At 37.4% G+C, this 18427-nt stretch overlaps 1 protein-coding gene across 1 annotated transcript; it reads left to right on the plus strand.

Annotated features, from left to right (window-relative positions):
• Positions 1–905: 905 nt before the first annotated feature.
• Positions 906–18031, plus strand: LOC131075888 (uncharacterized). The gene is made up of 10 exons (XM_058012824.2): positions 906–1318; positions 5316–5375; positions 5480–5519; positions 5977–6158; positions 6298–6336; positions 6452–6538; positions 6674–6734; positions 17066–17190; positions 17286–17377; positions 17463–18031. The coding sequence occupies exons 1-10, from the start codon at positions 1271–1273 to the stop codon at positions 17575–17577; spliced, it is 849 nt and encodes a 282-aa protein (XP_057868807.1). The 5' UTR covers positions 906–1270; the 3' UTR covers positions 17578–18031.
• The last annotated feature ends 396 nt before the right edge of the window (positions 18032–18427 follow it).

Raw genomic sequence — 18427 nt, forward strand, 5'->3', positions numbered from 1 at the left:
TAAACAAATACTTGTTTTCAAACCTTCTATTTTTTAATAAGATATTCATAACTATACACATATCTACATTTTATCACATTCTTTATGTATAAATTGTAGGTTTCCAAACATTGCATATATACCTAAGTTAACCCTTGCACTCATCTGATCTCCTTGTAGAGGTTGGTCATGATTGGTTGATTCTCCCACATAGTGGCTTGGGCACTCTCTAACTTAGGTGAGATTGTTTTCCATAGCGTATCACTAGAAGTAAGTGTTTTCCTTTATCTCATATTGAGCCAATTCTGACTCTTTCCCTTTTAGGGTTCATTGCAGAGTGTAGGTTACAAACACGATGTGTTTTCAAGCCTACACTTCGTTATAATAGGTAGCATGTGCAATGACAATTGTATACTTTCAAACATACAGTATTTCTGAAACTTGCCTTTTATGTTTGAAAAGGAAGGAAATATGTTGAAAATATAGGGCATAATAGTATGTATCCTCCATTTTCCTTCATTAACTACATATCTTGTCAAAACATTACCATTAGCGAACCTTTTTGTTGTTGTCTACTTCTTATTTTGTACCTTTCGTCAACATCTTCTGTCATGACAACTACCAGTCTTGATAGGTCCCATTAATGATGCTTATACCATTTTTTATGATGTTATGCATAATATGATATCTTAGACATGCCATTTTGTAGAGAGAATAACCTCCACCAAAAAAAATTTTGGAGCAAAAAAAATTGAGTTAGTTGTTTATGGATTGCTATAGTTCTCCTCGTGACGCATACTATCATCGGCCTTTGAGATAACCAAAACAACAATTTTAATAATAATAAGATAAAGTTTAAAAACCCCAGTCGAAGGTCAAACCCCAAACCTCGTTTCCCCCAATAAGCCGTCAACTCGTCGGCCTCTTGATAGAGGTCGCACCACGTCGATAAAAGTCATCCATCCTATCAACGTCGGCCACGTCAGCGTTTTTATGACATGTCATTTTGCCCAGATCAAAACAAGTTAAAAAGCACACAGAAAAACCAGAAACCCAGTTTGAGCAATTCTGTGTTAATAGAGCAAGTCATCGTGGAAACAACGTGTAAAGGATCGCAATTGAATGTGATGTCAAATATGAACTTATTTATGTGTATTCAGTCAAAGGAAACACGATTTCTGATTTAGATGGGGATATTTGTGTGGCATTCTGAGAGACAGATCCATTGAATCCATGTTTTCGGGTTGCAATTCATATAATTTAGGTATTGGAAAATTCAATCTCAATAGCAATGGCCGCTCCTTCGCTCTCTACGCCGTTTCAACCCTATGTTTACCAGGTAAGGGTTTTTATTTTTGGAATCCTTTGTTGGGTTTAATGTTGTAAATATTATTTCCATAAGGGTTTCGTGAATTTTATATGGACCTTGTTTTGAATGTTGAAGTTTTTGTATGACGTTTTTGTCGATTCGACCATCCTGAAAATTGGATCTAGCAAACTGTTGTGCTTGCTATTGTATTCTATGAAAAAAATGGCTCTTTTGACTTGGGACTATTCACAATTTCTTTTGTGATTTTCATTTTGGTATGTGTATGTATGTCTCATGATGTTCAGAGAAACCCCAGAAAAGCCCTAATTCGGATTCCTGTAAACCAGGGTATCTTTATGTTCTAGGTTTGGCAAATTGATTAATCTCTGACGACATTTTCAAAGGTAAAAATGTGCCAATCCGTTACTGTACCAAAATAAAACGTTTCCCAAACATTTTATATAAAGCGATATAAATATGTTAGATTGGGCAAAAATTTTAAGTATTGATTCGAAATACTATCCGTTTTTCAGAATTACTGTACAGTAGATACATTTCTTACTTTTCTAAGCAATACAGATTGGCCAACCATTCTTTGCTTCTAAACAGGTTTCCTCTCTTTAAATTTACCTTGCAGTCGTTACATGATCACGCCTGTTGTGATGGCATTGTGAAGCATTGCCAGTCAATCTACGGAGTTGAAATAAATGCCAGTCAATCTACGGAGTTGAAATAAATGACGTTGTTGCTGAATTCACTGCATGAAACAAAATTTTGTCATTCCCGACCCTGAAGAGATTGTTTTCTTCAGTTATAAAATGAGAAGAATCCTTGAAATTTGTGGCGTCTTTTTAACAAAATGAAAGCTGTTACTCAGGCGCATGGGGCACCCCAAGAAAGCCCAAATCTTGATTCTGGAACATTTACATGATTGTTGTCAGGTGTGGTGTCCGTGTGAAACGCTGCAAGCCAATTTTTACATCTTAAAGCAATGACACTGCAGTTGAATCCACTCCACTTGCGATTGTCTTTGTGTTCATATTTTGCCAGTGAAGAGTTGCCTGAAACTGTAACTATCTTATTTTAATGAGAATCATGTAACCTGTAACACGATTACCTTATAGGATACAGCCAAACTATGATTTTCAAGTCACAATGATATTCAAAACACGAAATATGAGCAGACTTCGTTTGCTAAGCTTGCAAACTCAAGTCCAAAAGTTTTGGAAGCCTAGTAGTTTGGCATAGATCTGAAATTCATGTCTGATTCAAAAGTAGATCATCATTATTTTGAAGAAGAACATCTTGAATTATCTTTTTCACCAATAATGAAAGATGAACCAATTGATTCAGGCATGAAATTCCCTGATGAGCTAGTCCATGCTAAATTGATTGAATGGATGACATGTGGATAAATAAAATTCATAAACTTCAAGCAAGTTTCAGTATCAAGTGCATTCTCTACCATATAGACAAATATTCAAAATAACCACAAAATATATTGAGGAAATTTTGCATGCACAGGATCGCAGTTCTCATTTTAAAAATGATTAAATACTATTTACAAACTTACCTTGGACTGTCTATTCCTTATGTGATCAATGACATGGAATTTTTGACTGTTCAATTACCCTACGAGTCTTTAAATTTTTCATTCTGTATTTTATAATAAAATATTATGCACAAGTAAAAATCCATCATCTGGAGATGCTTTTCATCCTGGCAGCACGTCAATCAAGTGAGCCCTCATATCAGTTCCCTCACTCGTGAAGCATTCAAAATAGAGGAAATCCCACCAGACAAACATGGAAATCTAGTTTTATAAACATTACTCACTTCCTATATGCATTTATATGTCCAAGGCAAGAAATTGCATCCCAGAGATAAGTTTGTGCATAAATTCCAAGGTGGAAAAAAAATTGCTAGTTGGGTCAAAGAATCATCGATACTGAATTCTATCACCCATTCCAATATGGACTATTTAAAAAAATAGATACAACATCTTCCCTTTCTTTCCCTGAGTGATGATTGTACAACTAGCTTATCTCACTGGGACTTGTCTGTAACCAAGTGATGTAGGAATTAGCATGGTGAGGACTGAGGCCACTGTTGGAAAACAATCTACCTTGAACAGTTTATTGAAGACTAATGACATAAATAAAACCTGGTCACTTGCCATGATACAAAACTCCCTATGTGTGTTGATCCAAGAGCGATTAGATGATTGGCAGAATGTATCTATATCAGACATGAGACATCCAAAGCACTGAACAAATAGTGGGAAACAGCAATGCTACAAGCAGTCTCACAATTAGAGACATGGAAAAGTTAAAACTACGAGAAAAACTCAATTTTATCCACGAAGGAAGGTGTTTAACTCTTTGGAGTGTGAAAATTTGCAGGATTGACTGGTCAGCCACCATTCACTGTTAAACTATGATATGGCAGTTCAGTTTTGAGTAATCGTTTTAAAGGTTGGCAGAAAGCTCATTGGATGGCAAATCTGTCCAGAACTGAATGTAGAGCTCCAAACTTGGCCAGCAGGAAGTAGAAATTACGATCTGTCCATTCATGTCCTTGCATGAGTGTTGTAAATTTCAAACTGGTTCCATGATTTGTCACTGTTGGCAATAAGACATCCTCTTTCCATTGTTGAGGGGCCCTTTTGGCAGTTCCATGGTGTGTTTAGTAGCATAGGAGGTTGTATTAACAAATTCATTAGACCAGAGGGTGTGAGGCTTTGAAGGGCAGCAATGATAAGCTGCACAAGGTTTTAGATGTTAGGAAAACCCAATGATAGAGGGGATGCTTTAAAGAAAATGAGAAAAAAGAGAGTGAACAGAGCAGAATGATCTTTGTATTGGGCAAAATGATGGTTTTAGGGGCATTTAGGGTTTTTGGATGCTAAAAATAGTCAAAAAATGTTTTTTTTTCCTTACTTTTTTATGCTCAGTGCCTTTGAGTACGCCTGGGGACGTACCGTGGGCGTACCCTCGGGTGCATCCGTTCTGAGACATACCCAGTACGGGTGCGGGAGGCCTTAATGGTATACCCGATAACTTAGATATATTGCAAAAATCAAGTTATTGCAGCCATCTGTAAGTAAATCTATTGCATCTCCACTAAGAGGTATTTATTAGCAATTAATATTGCGAATTCCCTAAGCAATCTATTTTGAATTTATAGAAATGTCTTGCAAATAGGAGGGACAGATAGCCCTTTGAGTTCACAAGAGTTGAAGGACCAGAAATCCTTTATGCTTTTATCAGGTACGCCATCCTGAGATGGATGGACTAGAAATCTTGCCATGCTTGTGGGTCAGGAGGCCAAATGGACCAGAAATCCTTTCCGTGCTCTTGGGCTTGGTCGAGGAGGATGGCCAACCTCCAAGGTGGATTAAGGGATGGAATGGGCCACAAATCCTTCCATCCTCTTGCAATACAAGGACAACCATCCTTGACATTGCTGTTTGCAAGCATTTTCAGTGAACTCCTAATATGGTTGATTCTAGGAATATGCCTTGGACTAAATATTAATGATATTAGGGCATATTGATTTAAATATGAATTATGCTTATATGTATTTAGATACTATCATGGATTCTTGATATTTAATGTTTTAATGTCAGTCTCTAGTAATCAGTATTGTTTGCAGGCCCTACACCAGGAATAGCCCATAAAGGGCATTACAATTTGTAATTTTATCATAAAGTTATATTTATAAATTATTTGCATTTCTCATCTTGAATTGTTGTTTTAGGGTAAAACTCAGAAATATTCCAAAAGGGTACATTACATACTCCCTTGAATGATCTATGTTTTTTGCAAGTTTTGGTTAATGAATGTGCATTTAACTTCTTGGTAAGATTTTATCTCAGTATGCATTGATGTACCTCTGTGCTATGATTGTACTTTTATGTCTACAAAATCCTTTTGTTTTATTCATTTTCTTTTTAAGATATTTACACAAACTCTTTTTAAACATAAAGTTGATTTGTGAAATGACTCAATCAAAATTTGTCTTACAGAGTCCACAAGCAGCAGTAACACCATTTCAGATATTGGGTGGAGAAGCTCAAATAGTGCAGGTCTAAACCTGGAAGCATTCTATTATCTATGCATTTCTCTTGTAATCCACATGAATTTTTTGTTTAATGATATCCATATAAAAAGGGGTACCTTTGTTATGCAGATAATGTTAAAACCACAGGAGAAGGTTCTAGCCAAGGCTGGTATTGTTTTACAACCAATGCCATTATTTTATTGTAATTTGAACTTCTATTTCTTTCCTTTCTCAATAGATATTTTCATGAAGTGGAGATCCTTGTTACTGTTAGTGTCTTGGAAAACCTTCCCATAATCTGAGTTTGTATTCAGCTACAATGAGGCATAATTTTCTTTTCCTGTTTCCTTTGACCCAGGGGTTGATGGGTTTTGACTCAACTCTAGGATGTGTTAATTTGAGCTTTATTAGATACCAATAGTGGAAAACTATTACTCTTGGTTTTCTGTTCTCCTGCAGTTTCAAGCTCTAACACTTTTGTCTTTTCTCTCGTCTTATATATTGCAAATTACTTATATTGTGTTGAGGTTTTAAGAATTGAACATAGTTTTCTTGTCTTGTGGATTACTTGAGTAGAGGATATAGGTTACCCTTCTGTTTAAGGATTGAAACAAGAGACAATGCAGGTACAATGTGCTATATGTCTGGATCCATTCAGATGGAAAATGTCTTGCCTCCTGAGAATAATGGTGGTGGCATGTGGCAATGGGTTTTTGGAAAGAGTGTTGCAAATACAGAATTCATTAATGGGGGATCCCAGGATGGTTTTGTTGGAGTGGCAGCACCATCTCTTTCTAGAATTCTTCCGGTCTGTGATTTTAACCTACCCGCATCTATACTTGTTCACCCCACAATAGGGAGTGCAATGCTTATTTTTTCTTTGATTTGAGTTGAATTCTATTAGCAATGAATAACCATTAATTTGTAATTTGTGGAAACTTTTCTAGATTGACTTAGCCACTTTCAACGGAGAAATTATTTGTCAGGTAACTTCTATCTACGATCTGACTGCAAGTTGATCTTAAGTTGGATATTTTGTGGATTCAGTATATGTTTTTATGCTTGTTTTTCTAAACTGGATTTGTGTAATGATCTTTACAGCCAGATTCATTCATTTGCTCAGTCAATGATGTGACAGTAACAACTATGGTCAATAGGAGAGCTCGTCCTGGGATATTTGGTGGTGAGGTAATCTAGTGTTGATTATTCACACTCATGTATTTCATGTCATGACTGATTTTCTCATATTGATTTCTTCATTGAGATATGAACTTTCAACCTGTACTTTTTGTATGTTACTTAACTATGCTTCTATAATGCCAGGGCATTTTGAGGCAGAAGTTAGTTGGACGTGGCCTTGCATTTATAGCTGCTGGAGGATCTGGTAGGTTATTATCTCTCCTTGTAATAACAGTTGGAGAATGCTTGATTTTCTCTCTGCTCAGTGGCTGTGATACATGGAATTGTGTTGTACAAAGTTGATTATAATATTTTTCTTGTCAACATATTGAAACAACCAGTTATACGTTTATGGTGCATTATCTATTGTCTGATGTTGTTTGTTCTATTATTAAAATATTCGATGTTATATTAAATAATGGAGACAAAGTCTACTTAAATAGATTTACACAAGGCTGCCCCCTTCTTCTCAGAATGCTCTGCGACAAGAGCCTACCATTGACCCTCCTAGAATTTGCAGAACTTCTGGATATCTCCACAAATTATCACAAATCATCCAACTTGATGTTTGGTAACAAAGGTATCACTCCTTGTAGCCAGAGACACCGAGATTAAATTGAAACCACGTTTTTGAGGAAAAATCGGCAAACCCTGAAATTGAAGATTACAAAGCATTGTTTTTTTCAGAAAAAAAAAGGCTAAAAACCCTAAGGCAGGAACACTTGTTAACCCATGATTTTTTAGGACAAAATCATGCAAAACCTAGAATCCCACGTGAACATCGTGAATCATAGATGACTAGACACGATTTTTGAGGTGAAAAATCAATCAAAAACCAAGACACAAAATCCGAGACACAGATCAAAATACAAACCTTCGTTTTTGAGGAAAAGCGGTAAAACCCTCTTACAAAATGATTCTTGAGGCAAAAAATTGCACAAAACCCACAATAATTATTTATAGGAGAAAATTATAAACCAAATAGAATAAATTTTTTGAAGACAAAATTATAAAAACTATCAATAATTTTTTAAGGGACAAAATTACAAACTCACCCATTTTTTTTTAAAGGGACAAAAATTTAAAAACTCTAGAAAATTCGCCCCCCAAAATCTTCACATGGCACACAATACTGTTGTTTTTAGTCTTTTAGATTAATTCAATACTCAAAAAATAGGAATTTAACTTAATTTCCAAATTGTATGAATTGCTGTCAGTACTTAGGAATTTCCAGAATTAAGTAAAAGTTAAGAAATCAACAAAATGAACACACAACACACAAGTACCCTGGGAAAATCTCCTAGGAGGAAAAACCCAGCAAGAAAGATCCTCAGATCTGATTATGCCTTAAATACAATATTCTGATTACAACACTTATCTCTGATTGTTGTCCAAACAACAAGTTGCCAAGGTGATGTAGAGTGATGCCCTAGTTGTAGATGATCAAGACATCCACCAGCAGAAGATAACTTCGATAGGCTGAAGTAGCATGTAGCTAAATGTTCTTGCAGTTCACCAAGGAGCAGATTCGCCAAGTGTAGGAGGGCATATCACATTTAGGAGCAGAGCAGGTCGCATTGTATGTGTGATATGAAAATTGTATTTACTTCATTTGATGAACTCATATATATATATCTTCCTCTAGGTATAAACCTCTAAAGTTGGCTTAGCATAAAATAACTTTTATTTTATTTATTATTATTCCTTATCATGTTTCTATAAAGCCACATCAAGTGGTGTGAGGATAGGGTCTGCCCTATTTTATGTTGGCGTGAGAGAGAGGGCCCAACCCTAAGAGTGGCGTGTGAGAGGAGATGGGCCCAGCCCTAAGAGTGGCGTGTGAGAAGGGAGAGAAGGGCCCAGCCCTTGGCGGATTCCAATGTTGCCTTAAGGCAATTGGAATCCGCATTCTACCTAGTTACAATCAACACTCCCTCTTAACTAAGGAGAAAGATAATCTTACAACCAGGTTATAAGATATGGGCCCAACCCTAAGTAATACATGCAATGGCAACATTGGAATCTGCATTCTACCTAGTTACAATCAACACTGCCTCTTAACTAAGGAGAAAGATAATCTTACAACTAGGTTATAAGATTAGGGCCCAACCCTAAGTAATACATGCAATGTTTAAATTGTAATCCGAACTTAGCTGTCAACTTCAAATACACCTTAGAGAGGATCACAACAAGTAGCCACAATAGTAGCCCATAGTATCCATCTTGTACTGCCTAACGAGGGTGAATTCAAAACTTTAACATGCACACTTGCAAGTCATGAATACATACACAATTATTCATGCACATCATGGAGTCTTTCCATGCCATCCATCACGCATATCCATCATTCATTGTCTTTACCTCAGTCTTTTCTCAAAGAAGAATGTAACATCATAATCTTCCATCTTGCACCCAAGCATAGAGTGGAGTTACATAATCATTGTCCTCCATAAGCATAAATGAAAACATAGTCCTCCATCTTGCACACAAGCATAGAATGGAATCTAATAAACATAATCCTCCATTTTGCACACAAGCAAAGAATGGAATAAACATAATCAGAATATTGTAGTCTTCCATCTTGCACACAAGCATAGAATGGAACTACATAACATAGTCTTCCAGCTCGCACACAAGCATAGACTGAATCCACCTTACATTGCCCGCAGAGGGTGGAGAGAATCTTTTCTACCATCTTACATTGCTCGCAGAGGATGGTAACAATTACTCTTCTCCCTGAGAAGATTACACTACCACCTTACATTGCCCGCAGAGGGTGGTTGATACAACACAATGTATCACTGAGGTTGAGACTCCCTCTCAACCAAGGTGGTGTTCTCCACAGCTCCAAGTCTTATCTTTTGAAGTACTCAAGCTTCAAGAGACTTGGTGAGAACATCTGCAACACAAGATTGTCTTGCCATAAAACACTGAATTGTCAGGTATCTCCATACAACCCTGATAATAAATCAAAACAACATAACAAGAATTTTGAGAAACCACACTGCTTCTCTTGATGCAACACTTGCAACAATGTATTTAGCTTCAACAATACTCAATGCAACTGAGGACTGTTCCTGTAGGTCCAAGAGATCACAACGGGTGAATGTTTGAAGTGTTTTCCTTGTTCGTAACACTTCTTAACCAATCTGAACCTAAGCAGCTTCAACCCATAATCAATTGTGTCTTGCAAATATATCAAAATATGCTTGGCTTTAGTGGGATAGCTACTTGGGTAGTGTATGCTGAAAATCTCAAGGGGGACTTACGTTTTTTAATGTCTTTCAAGCTTCGAACTTAGATAGATTTATCAATTGCAGGCTCTCTTTTTTTTTTGATTTTCTGAGATTTAGACTTTCAAAAAGGGGAAAAGGGGATAGGGTTAAGAAAGCTGATCTAAACCTACGAATTCTGGAGACGGTATTAACTAGGTGTTCTTGGGAAACCGCACTTTGCTTCGCCACACTAAGGACAACTACACTAAGCGGGTGCAATCTTCAATGGTTGTGCTTATGATCGAAGTTTTGACATACACAGGGGATAGGTTCAGACTAACTTTGCACAGTGAAATGGAAATCATCCATTCACCAATGGTATGAGCGAAGATAGACCATTAATTAATACTTATCAAATCTTTCATTCAACTCTAATAACTTTGAAAGCAAATCTAAATTAACTTCTAATTAATGTGTTGAGGAAATTGAAACCATGTTAATCACTCAAATAACAGAGATTACAAAGCCTTAAGAGAAAGCGCACATGCAATGTATTATTTGAAAAATGACCTTCACACAACAATATATATTAAAAACCTCACACTCTCCAAATGAGACGAGGTAGCCTTATATAGTTTTTTTCAGAAAAAAATGAACGACCAAGATCAAACAGCGATCAAGGGCCCAAATTGAAAGTTACAAACCCTAATTAGAGTTTCTCAAAACTCTATCAGTTAGAAGAAACAAAAGAGTGACATGTGGCATAATTGCTATTATCATTGAGGTGAGTGTCCAGTTTCTCCTTTTGCAGATTCAATGCATCTGGACACAATGAGCCGAACCTCTTCCATAGTGACACTTGGCAAGTTACTAATCTGGAAGTCGACGACATCCACATCGTCAATACACATGGCGAGGATGCATTCCCATTCAACTGCCTGCACAAGAAAGTTTTCGTCAATGAAGATATAACTCGCAATTCTTGAGAGATTCCTTTTATCAATCATCCCCGAAACTTCGAAAAAGCTCAACTGAATTCTGGCTTTCAGGTTCTTTGCCTACAGGTGTTTTTCTCGCATGCCCTCCCTTTGCCAAATTTCTGATGCCACATGAAACACTTTACTTAAAATTTCTCGAATATTTTTCTCAATTTCAGAACACTTAGTTTCAGATTTCTTCAGGACCCCAATCCTGGTGACCAAGGCACAATACCAAGTGTTAAAATCATACTTATCCACAACCTGGAGGACACTTGCATCTATCAAGTCTTGCTTTGACAGACCTCCAATAATCCTTAATTGTGGGAGTATTTCGTCTTGGATTTCTTCAATATCTTCCCAATTTGCAGCTAAGTCCTGAATTCTATTGATCAATGAAGAAGCCGACTCATGTGCTGATACCAAATTTTTCACAAGTATGTCAGCACGTGCCAAAACATCTGAGGTCCATTCCATAACTTGCCTGAATGTGCCCTTCATGTCCTCATAATCTTTCATCGACTCCTGCAGAAGAGGCTGTGGAGGGGTAACTGGTATATCATGATTAAGTGGCTTAGTTAGATAGAGAATGTATTTCTCCATTGTTGATTCTCTTCCTCAACCTTCCTTCTTTTTTCCTTTTCCATGGCTAGTCTTGCTTTAAGAGCGTTGCAAGAATCATCAAAATCTTGGATCTCTTGGGTCTGAGTAGGCTTACCCAAATCCATAGTGATGATTTTATAATCCTCAGGAGTGATGTTATCCCAAGTTTTGCCTTCTTTGCGTACAACTACTTGCACTGATCTGAATCTTGCGCTATCTCTTTGAATTAAAGAGAATCTCTTTGCTAGTTTGGGTTGTTTTACTTCAATCGGCTTACTCACCATAGCCAGGAATGCTGTTGTGTTCTCCTTTGAAAGAGCTTCCTTAGGAGCCTTTGCCTTCAATCTTTCCCTCAGCCAATCTGGAATAGTTGATTGCTCCATAGTATCTTTATCAAATCCACCATCCATTTCTCCGGGTCTAGTAACTATACCATCAAGAAAAACCTCTGGAGGCTCAAATTCTTCAACCTCTGCGGCTCTAGTAAAAACTGGTTTTTTGGTTGGATTTTGGACAGCCTCTCTCATTATCTCTTCAACCGAAGGAGAAGGCACTCTTACTTCATTATCCTCTATATTTGTGTCCATCTCGTGTTCTTCAATTGTATTCTGGTCAGGCACAACAGATGCGGCACTCAAGGTCGAATGACCTTCATTTGATTCACATCTTTCCCCAATAATTTTCTTTCCCTTGGCCTTTCCAGAATTTCCAACAGGTTCTTTTCTCTTTCGGGACCCAACACTTTTTGGATTCCAAGCATTGTCTGAAGAAATACCATGGTTGGAAGACATAGAGACATCCATTCCTATCAAATCATAAGTCAAGGCGAAACCTTTGGACTTTAGCTGCTTTGTCTTCTCGGATGTCCACCGCTTAGAGTATTCGACTACTGTCTTCATAAGGTCTGCCAAATCTGATCTTTCCTCGTCTGCCCAATCAATCAAGACAAGTGGCTCATTTTTTATATTCTCGAAACCCGTCTATTCAAGTTTAGGACCCGTCTTCTACTTGATTAGCGAACCTGAATACATCCGTTGCTCTCGCCATGCTTAGGGGAATTCTCGACCAAAATCATCTTCTGATTTTGAAATTGTCGGTTGCATTAGCCCAATAATCCTCCAAATCAGTTCTATGTTCAAATACAATCCCTTCTACCTTTTTCATCTTACGAAACAGATCAAAATTCCTTCTTGCCTTGTATTGGTAGAAGGGATACCATGCCAACTCTTTTTCAGCAATGGCAGCAACTTGCGATGATGGACATGTCTCCAATCCATTTCCAATAGTGAGAGAAGATGTTCCTGCCTTCTTCTGCTTCTCTCTCTAAACCGTCATGAAGCTCTCCAGTTGCCTCACAACCTCTAGTAGCACAACTTGGTTGGTGGGATAAATTGGTAGCTTGTAATGAGATCCAGAAAATCCAACTTCTAGCAGCACAACTTGGTTGGTGGGATAAATTGGTAGCTTGTAATGAGATCCAGAAAATCTTTGAATTCTGATATAGGTGAATTTTGGGTATTGGATATACCAATACCTGAATCTGCTTATGAGATCTTTTGACTCTTGAGAGAGTCTCTGATGTAATCCATCTTGCAGTGTTCGCGTGATATGCATAAAAAATGCATCATTCACCTTCTTGAAATGCAATTTTTCTTCCATATGCAGCTGGGGGTAACAATCGTAAACAGGAAACTGATTCTCCTTATTTCCCACCTCTCCTCTGCAGGTGAGGCCTCTGTATCTATAATTCTAGCAAGGGAATAGAACAAAAGATTTTATCTCCCTCCAAATTTTTCAGCTGTCTGTCCAAGTTGTTGCTTATTATCTAAGCCCAGTCAATCATCTTGACTCCATTCATTATCTCATTTATTAAGTAATACATCCAAAGCTCAACTGGAGCGCCTTGGGGATTTACCCATTAATTGGTTCACAAGGACAATCATGTCTCGAATATCTTCTTTAAAATATGCCCTCACCAAGTTCTTCTTTGATAGCTTAGAGGCACCCTTTCTTGGTTTGTGGTCCAACCATGAATGATTGATGGTGGCCTCGTACTCCTCCATGTGGTCTTGATACATTTGATTCGCCTCATCCTTGGTCACATATACAACATTATGATATTCTAGAATTCTAAAGGCTTCCCTTATGGCTACATCACTAATATTGGCCAACACTCTTCCATCTGGTGCCATAACATCTCTAGTGTCAGGGTTATAGTGCCTAGCACACTCAACTACCAACTTCGTGCACTGCATAGTAGGGAGAAAGCTAGCAACATGCACGATGCCACTCCTCATCATCTTGCGTGCGGTCACTGTAGGCACAAGGTTGTCCAAGCCGAACATCCTCTTCTTCAACTCCCTCAGATTGATATGTCTGAGGTTGGTATCGCTGACATTCTTCCATTTTGAGTTCATCCTTGATTCTGGAGGTGGGTTTTTGTCAACTGGGAATTTCATTTTGACCGCAAAGTCTCCAAAATCTACAAACAGACAATTGAAATTTAAGTTAGATTCAGGATTTTGATTAAAATTTTGGAGCTTTGGTGACTAAGTAACTTGTAGTTTTCACTTTATTCTCACACTTAGTCACAAATTTCGGTTTTCCACACTCAAATATTCTGAAAAATTTGTGAAAATCTCACACTAAGAAGATTTTGAACTCTGATTTCACCTCTAAAACCCAAATTTTGATTAGAAAACTTCACTCAAACTTGTTTCAAAGATGGAAGATGTTAGAATTTGCCAACAAAAATGAAATTTCACCTCCAACCAACTGAGAAGAATGAGAGAAACGGATAGAAAGAACTCAGAAAACTAGATATATTTGCTCCCTATCAATCTGATTCCTTCGAAATCTGCGTGTGAATGCTAAAGGAGAAGGTTGGAAATACGTGCCAACACTCAGAAGTTTATTAGAATTACACCCAACCTGCAAAAATGTCTTCAAATCTGCAAGATAATTTCTTCAGCCTGCTCTTAATACTTAGAAGTTCGAACTCTCTTGTGTGTTGAAATGAAAATGAGAATGGCCTATTTGTATTTAAAATTGGAATTTGTAATTAGAAACACGTGATTGCCTTCCAAAATTTGTTTCCATTCTCATTTCAGTCTTATCTGCTTTCTAGGAAAGTTTCTATTTTCATTTATAGTTGCATAGTCATCATCCTTGAGTTTGAATTCTTCCAAATGCAAGTTTCTATTTTGAATTCTAGTCTCAAAATCGACTCAATCTGCAAGATTCATCTCAGAAAAAACTTTCTATTTTCAATTCTAAGTTCGAATTCTCCAAGATCTTGTTGACATCACTTAGAATAATCTGTTTTTAAAACTTGGTCAGCAATCTTTGACTTGTCTTGACCTCCATTATAAGCAGGGCGGACTTTGTTGAGTTTGTCTCGTCATTAATCATCTTTGGCGGACTTTTTCATACTTAGGAGTATAAGGCGGACTTTGTAGCATTTAGGAATTTCTTTCTTCCTAAGGCGGACTTTACTTGATCCATGATCTTAGGAGGGTAGACGTTTTGCTTCCTCCAAACACTTGGAAACTTCCTTCAACTTTGTCAATGCGGACTTTGGAGTTAGGCACCCTCACTCATCACCTTGGGCAGACTTCCTACCTCCTTGGACCTTCTTCATGGGTGGAATTGCTTGGGCAGACTTTGTCATGGTCACACACCACTTTGCATGGGCGGACTTTTTGAAGCTTGAGGTACCATTGCACTTGCACCTTGGGCAGACTTTTTCATACTTAGGAGTATAAGGCGGACTTTGTAGCATTTAGGATTTTTTTTCTTCCTAAGGCGGACTTTACTTGATGTGTGCACCTCATATGTCATCCACCTAGGGCAGACTTTGCGCATTTTATGCATAATAGGGCAGACTTTTATCATCTTGTGGACCTCAAAACCTTCCTATCTTAGGCGGACTTCTTAAGACTTGATTATACTTTGCCTCAAGGCGGACTTCTTAAGACTTGATACCTTTAGCATGCACCATGAGGGCGGACTTTACTTGCCTTATGCACTTGGTCTTCAAACCTTCCTCAAGGCGGAATTTGGAGGGGTTCATTATGCTTTGCCTTGGACTCACCCCTAGGGCGGACACTGCTGCTAGGCTCATTTTGTGATGTTTCTTTGTGATAACAAACTGAAACCAAAACATTTTTCAAAAGTTTAAAATTAAAACCCCCTCTAACAAATTTACAAACCCTCTCTAACAATTTAAAAAATCCAAAATGAAAAGAGAAATTGCATACTTTGACACTACTATATTCTTTGAGTTTTTTTATTTGTTAAGTTTAGGATTCAAATTTGCAGCTGTTATTCAAGCTTAAAGCTTTACATTTTGTAATGGGGAGGTGTCCGTAGTCTCACCCCTCAAACCTTTTTTTCAAGCCCTTGTAACAAGAAAACAATGGTGCCAGCCACAACAGCAACCGGTAGAAGTTGCTATTTTAGGGTTTTGTGACCCCCACATCCCTTTACAGCCAATAGAATGCGATATTATATAATTTTTATTTTAATAAAACTAATTGCTTGAATTTAGTTGCTGTGGGGGATGCTTGGCCATCCCTGGGATGGTCAGGGAATGCTTGAGATGTCCCCGACCATCCTGAGGATGACCAAGTGTCTTCGCATTTGCGAACATCATCAACTTCAGGGATACGTTCTGAGATTTTTTTAAAAGTTTGCAGGCAGGGGGATCCTAATGTCTCACTGTAAATGCCTCAGGGGATGGGGACGAGAGTTTCAGTGGTGGGGACATCTCCACATGTAACACAGGTTGCAACACAATAATTTGATCTCTTGGAGAGTGCACAAATGCCTTGGATCAAGCCATGCATTGTTTTGCAAGACCTCTTTTGGGAAAGGAGGGGTAGATAGGTGTTTGAGAATGACTATTTAGTAATAATTATGAACTTACAATCACCAGATCCCAATACAAGGATTGGTGTAGCTTTAGCCACTTCCATATTGACATGGGTATCATGTGAGTTAAGAAAGGCAGGTATTGTCACTTTTTGTGAAACATTCTCTTTGTTCTGTGGAGCATGCATCACTGGGATATGTAATGGATTCTAATTAAATGCGTGTAAATATGGTGGACTGACTGTACTCCATAATCCTCTATCAATGTGGGTCAGCTAGTGAGTAGACAAATTTTCCATCAAGGAAGATTAACTCTTGACAAGAGTCGGAGAGAGAATGGTCAATTCATATTTGGCATATCTTGTCTTACTCTGCTAGTCATGGTTGGAGAAAATAAGGTCTAGAAATGCGGCTTCTGATGTAACAGAAACACTTTAAACTAACTGAACTATTTACCCTCTCCCCATTGGTGCAAAAAATCTATCATATGGATGAGATAACTGACGACTTGTAAAGTTATATCATGTATATAAGGAGAAGGTTTGAAGCGCATACTAGACAATTGGTTGTTCTCAATAGTGGAGTGGTCTATATCATGAGTTTGGATGAAATTTATGTAAATAACTTGATTTAATAATTTAAAAAAATGCTTGTTTCTTGTTTTAAGGTCATTGTGTTTAGACTTCAAGCTCTCAGTTATAGAGCTACAAATCCAGTGTGAACTTTTAATTATGAAATGAGTTGTTGAATTATAAATTCTAATCTATTCATGCTCATCAGTTGTAGTTATCTTTATGTGTAGATATTTTATAATTCTGAAAAATTATCAGCTTTATAAAAATATTCTTTTGCTTTGTTATATTGTCCAGTTGTACAGAAGAATTTGGCACCTGGAGAAGCACTAGTTGTTGATGCGGCATGTATTGTTGCCATGACAAGTACCATCGATTTCCATGTCAAAAATGCCACTTCTGCAAGGCGTCCAGTTTTTGGGGTGGGGTTAAAATTTCCATGTTTGAATTTATGTAATATTGCAATTTCACTAATATGAAGATGTGTTGCATTAACAGTCAGGAAATGATTTTGCAGGGAGATGGGCTCTTCACAGCCCATCTTACAGGACCTGGAATTGTTTTCATCCAGAGTTTGCCATTTTATCGCTTGTCCCAAAGAATAGCACGGTAAGGTGTTGCTGGTAGGGGATTCATCTACAATTATGATGAGGAGCTTCTTTTTTTTCTAATGATTGTTTTTCTTCCAAAACAGGGCAGTTACATCACCAAATGTCCGAGACAACCCACGGTTTTTTGTTCAAATAGGAATTTTTTTCTTTTTGGCCTACATCATGATCGTGTCATCACTACTTCTAACTGATGTGTAAGTGACAATTTTAACATACTGAAAATCGACTTTCCTATTTGGATTGTGCTTCTGCCCAACAAATGCAGTGATTCTTATGGAGGCAAGGCTACATTGTACATCGATCTGATGGCCTAACTAAGTTCTTGAGGAGGTTGATTCATTGTTCTCAGGACATTATGTTGGGGGATTGCCCATTCCTGGTTAAACAAGTGCTCCAATTGTCAAGATAGAGGGCTAGCTGGCACTTGAGTTATAACTACAGGGATGAATTTCTAGTTGGAGGCTTTGATGGCAAGCTGATTCATTTTGATTTAGTTATATCTTTGGAGGAAAGTGTGTTAGCTTCTGCAAACAGTAAGCAGCCTGTCATTTTTAATTATTCTTGGAGAAACGTATGCTTGTATTTAGAATTACCATCTAACTTAGCATTTTTTAAATTCTTTAATAGATGTTATGAAGCATGTTTTTCCCTAGTCTTCTATAGTTTATCCGCTTCATTCATTTTTTGCAGTAAAATATCATGAGGTATTAGGTCATCATAAGTCAATCTACATATTCAATATTTATCGATATCAGTGTAGCCAATTGAATATGGGAATTTTTTGGTAACAACAAAATAAAGGTTTAAACTTGCTTGATTAGTCTTTAATGTGTTGTACACTTAAAATGATCATCTGACTCTTTCGAGTTGCGGGTTAGAAGTTCCAATGAATAATGCCAAATAAATTTTCTTGATTGGTGCATGGACAGCTTCAAGCTCTAAAATGCCGGACGGTATATCAGGACTTGTAGTAAATTTGATGATTTACTTTATTACTAGAGCTTACCCTAATGTAGTTACAAGCGTTGACAAGTATTCCCTTGACATT

This window comes from Cryptomeria japonica, chromosome 3 (genome assembly GCF_030272615.1).
Source record: "Cryptomeria japonica chromosome 3, Sugi_1.0, whole genome shotgun sequence".
NCBI classification, from domain to species: Eukaryota; Viridiplantae; Streptophyta; class Pinopsida; order Cupressales; family Cupressaceae; genus Cryptomeria; species Cryptomeria japonica.

What these genes read in the sequence shown, in the direction of transcription:
- LOC131075888 (XM_058012824.2), top strand. Translation starts at nt 1,271, where the DNA reads ATGGCCGCTCCTTCGCTCTCTACGCCGTTTCAACCCTATGTTTACCAG. An exon ending in TTCAACCCTATGTTTACCAG is followed by an intron (nt 1,319 to 5,315) that starts GTAAGGGTTTTT and finishes TTTGTCTTACAG; the next exon opens with AGTCCACAAGCAGCAGTAAC. An exon ending in GAAGGTTCTAGCCAAGGCTG is followed by an intron (nt 5,520 to 5,976) that starts GTATTGTTTTAC and finishes GAGACAATGCAG; the next exon opens with GTACAATGTGCTATATGTCT.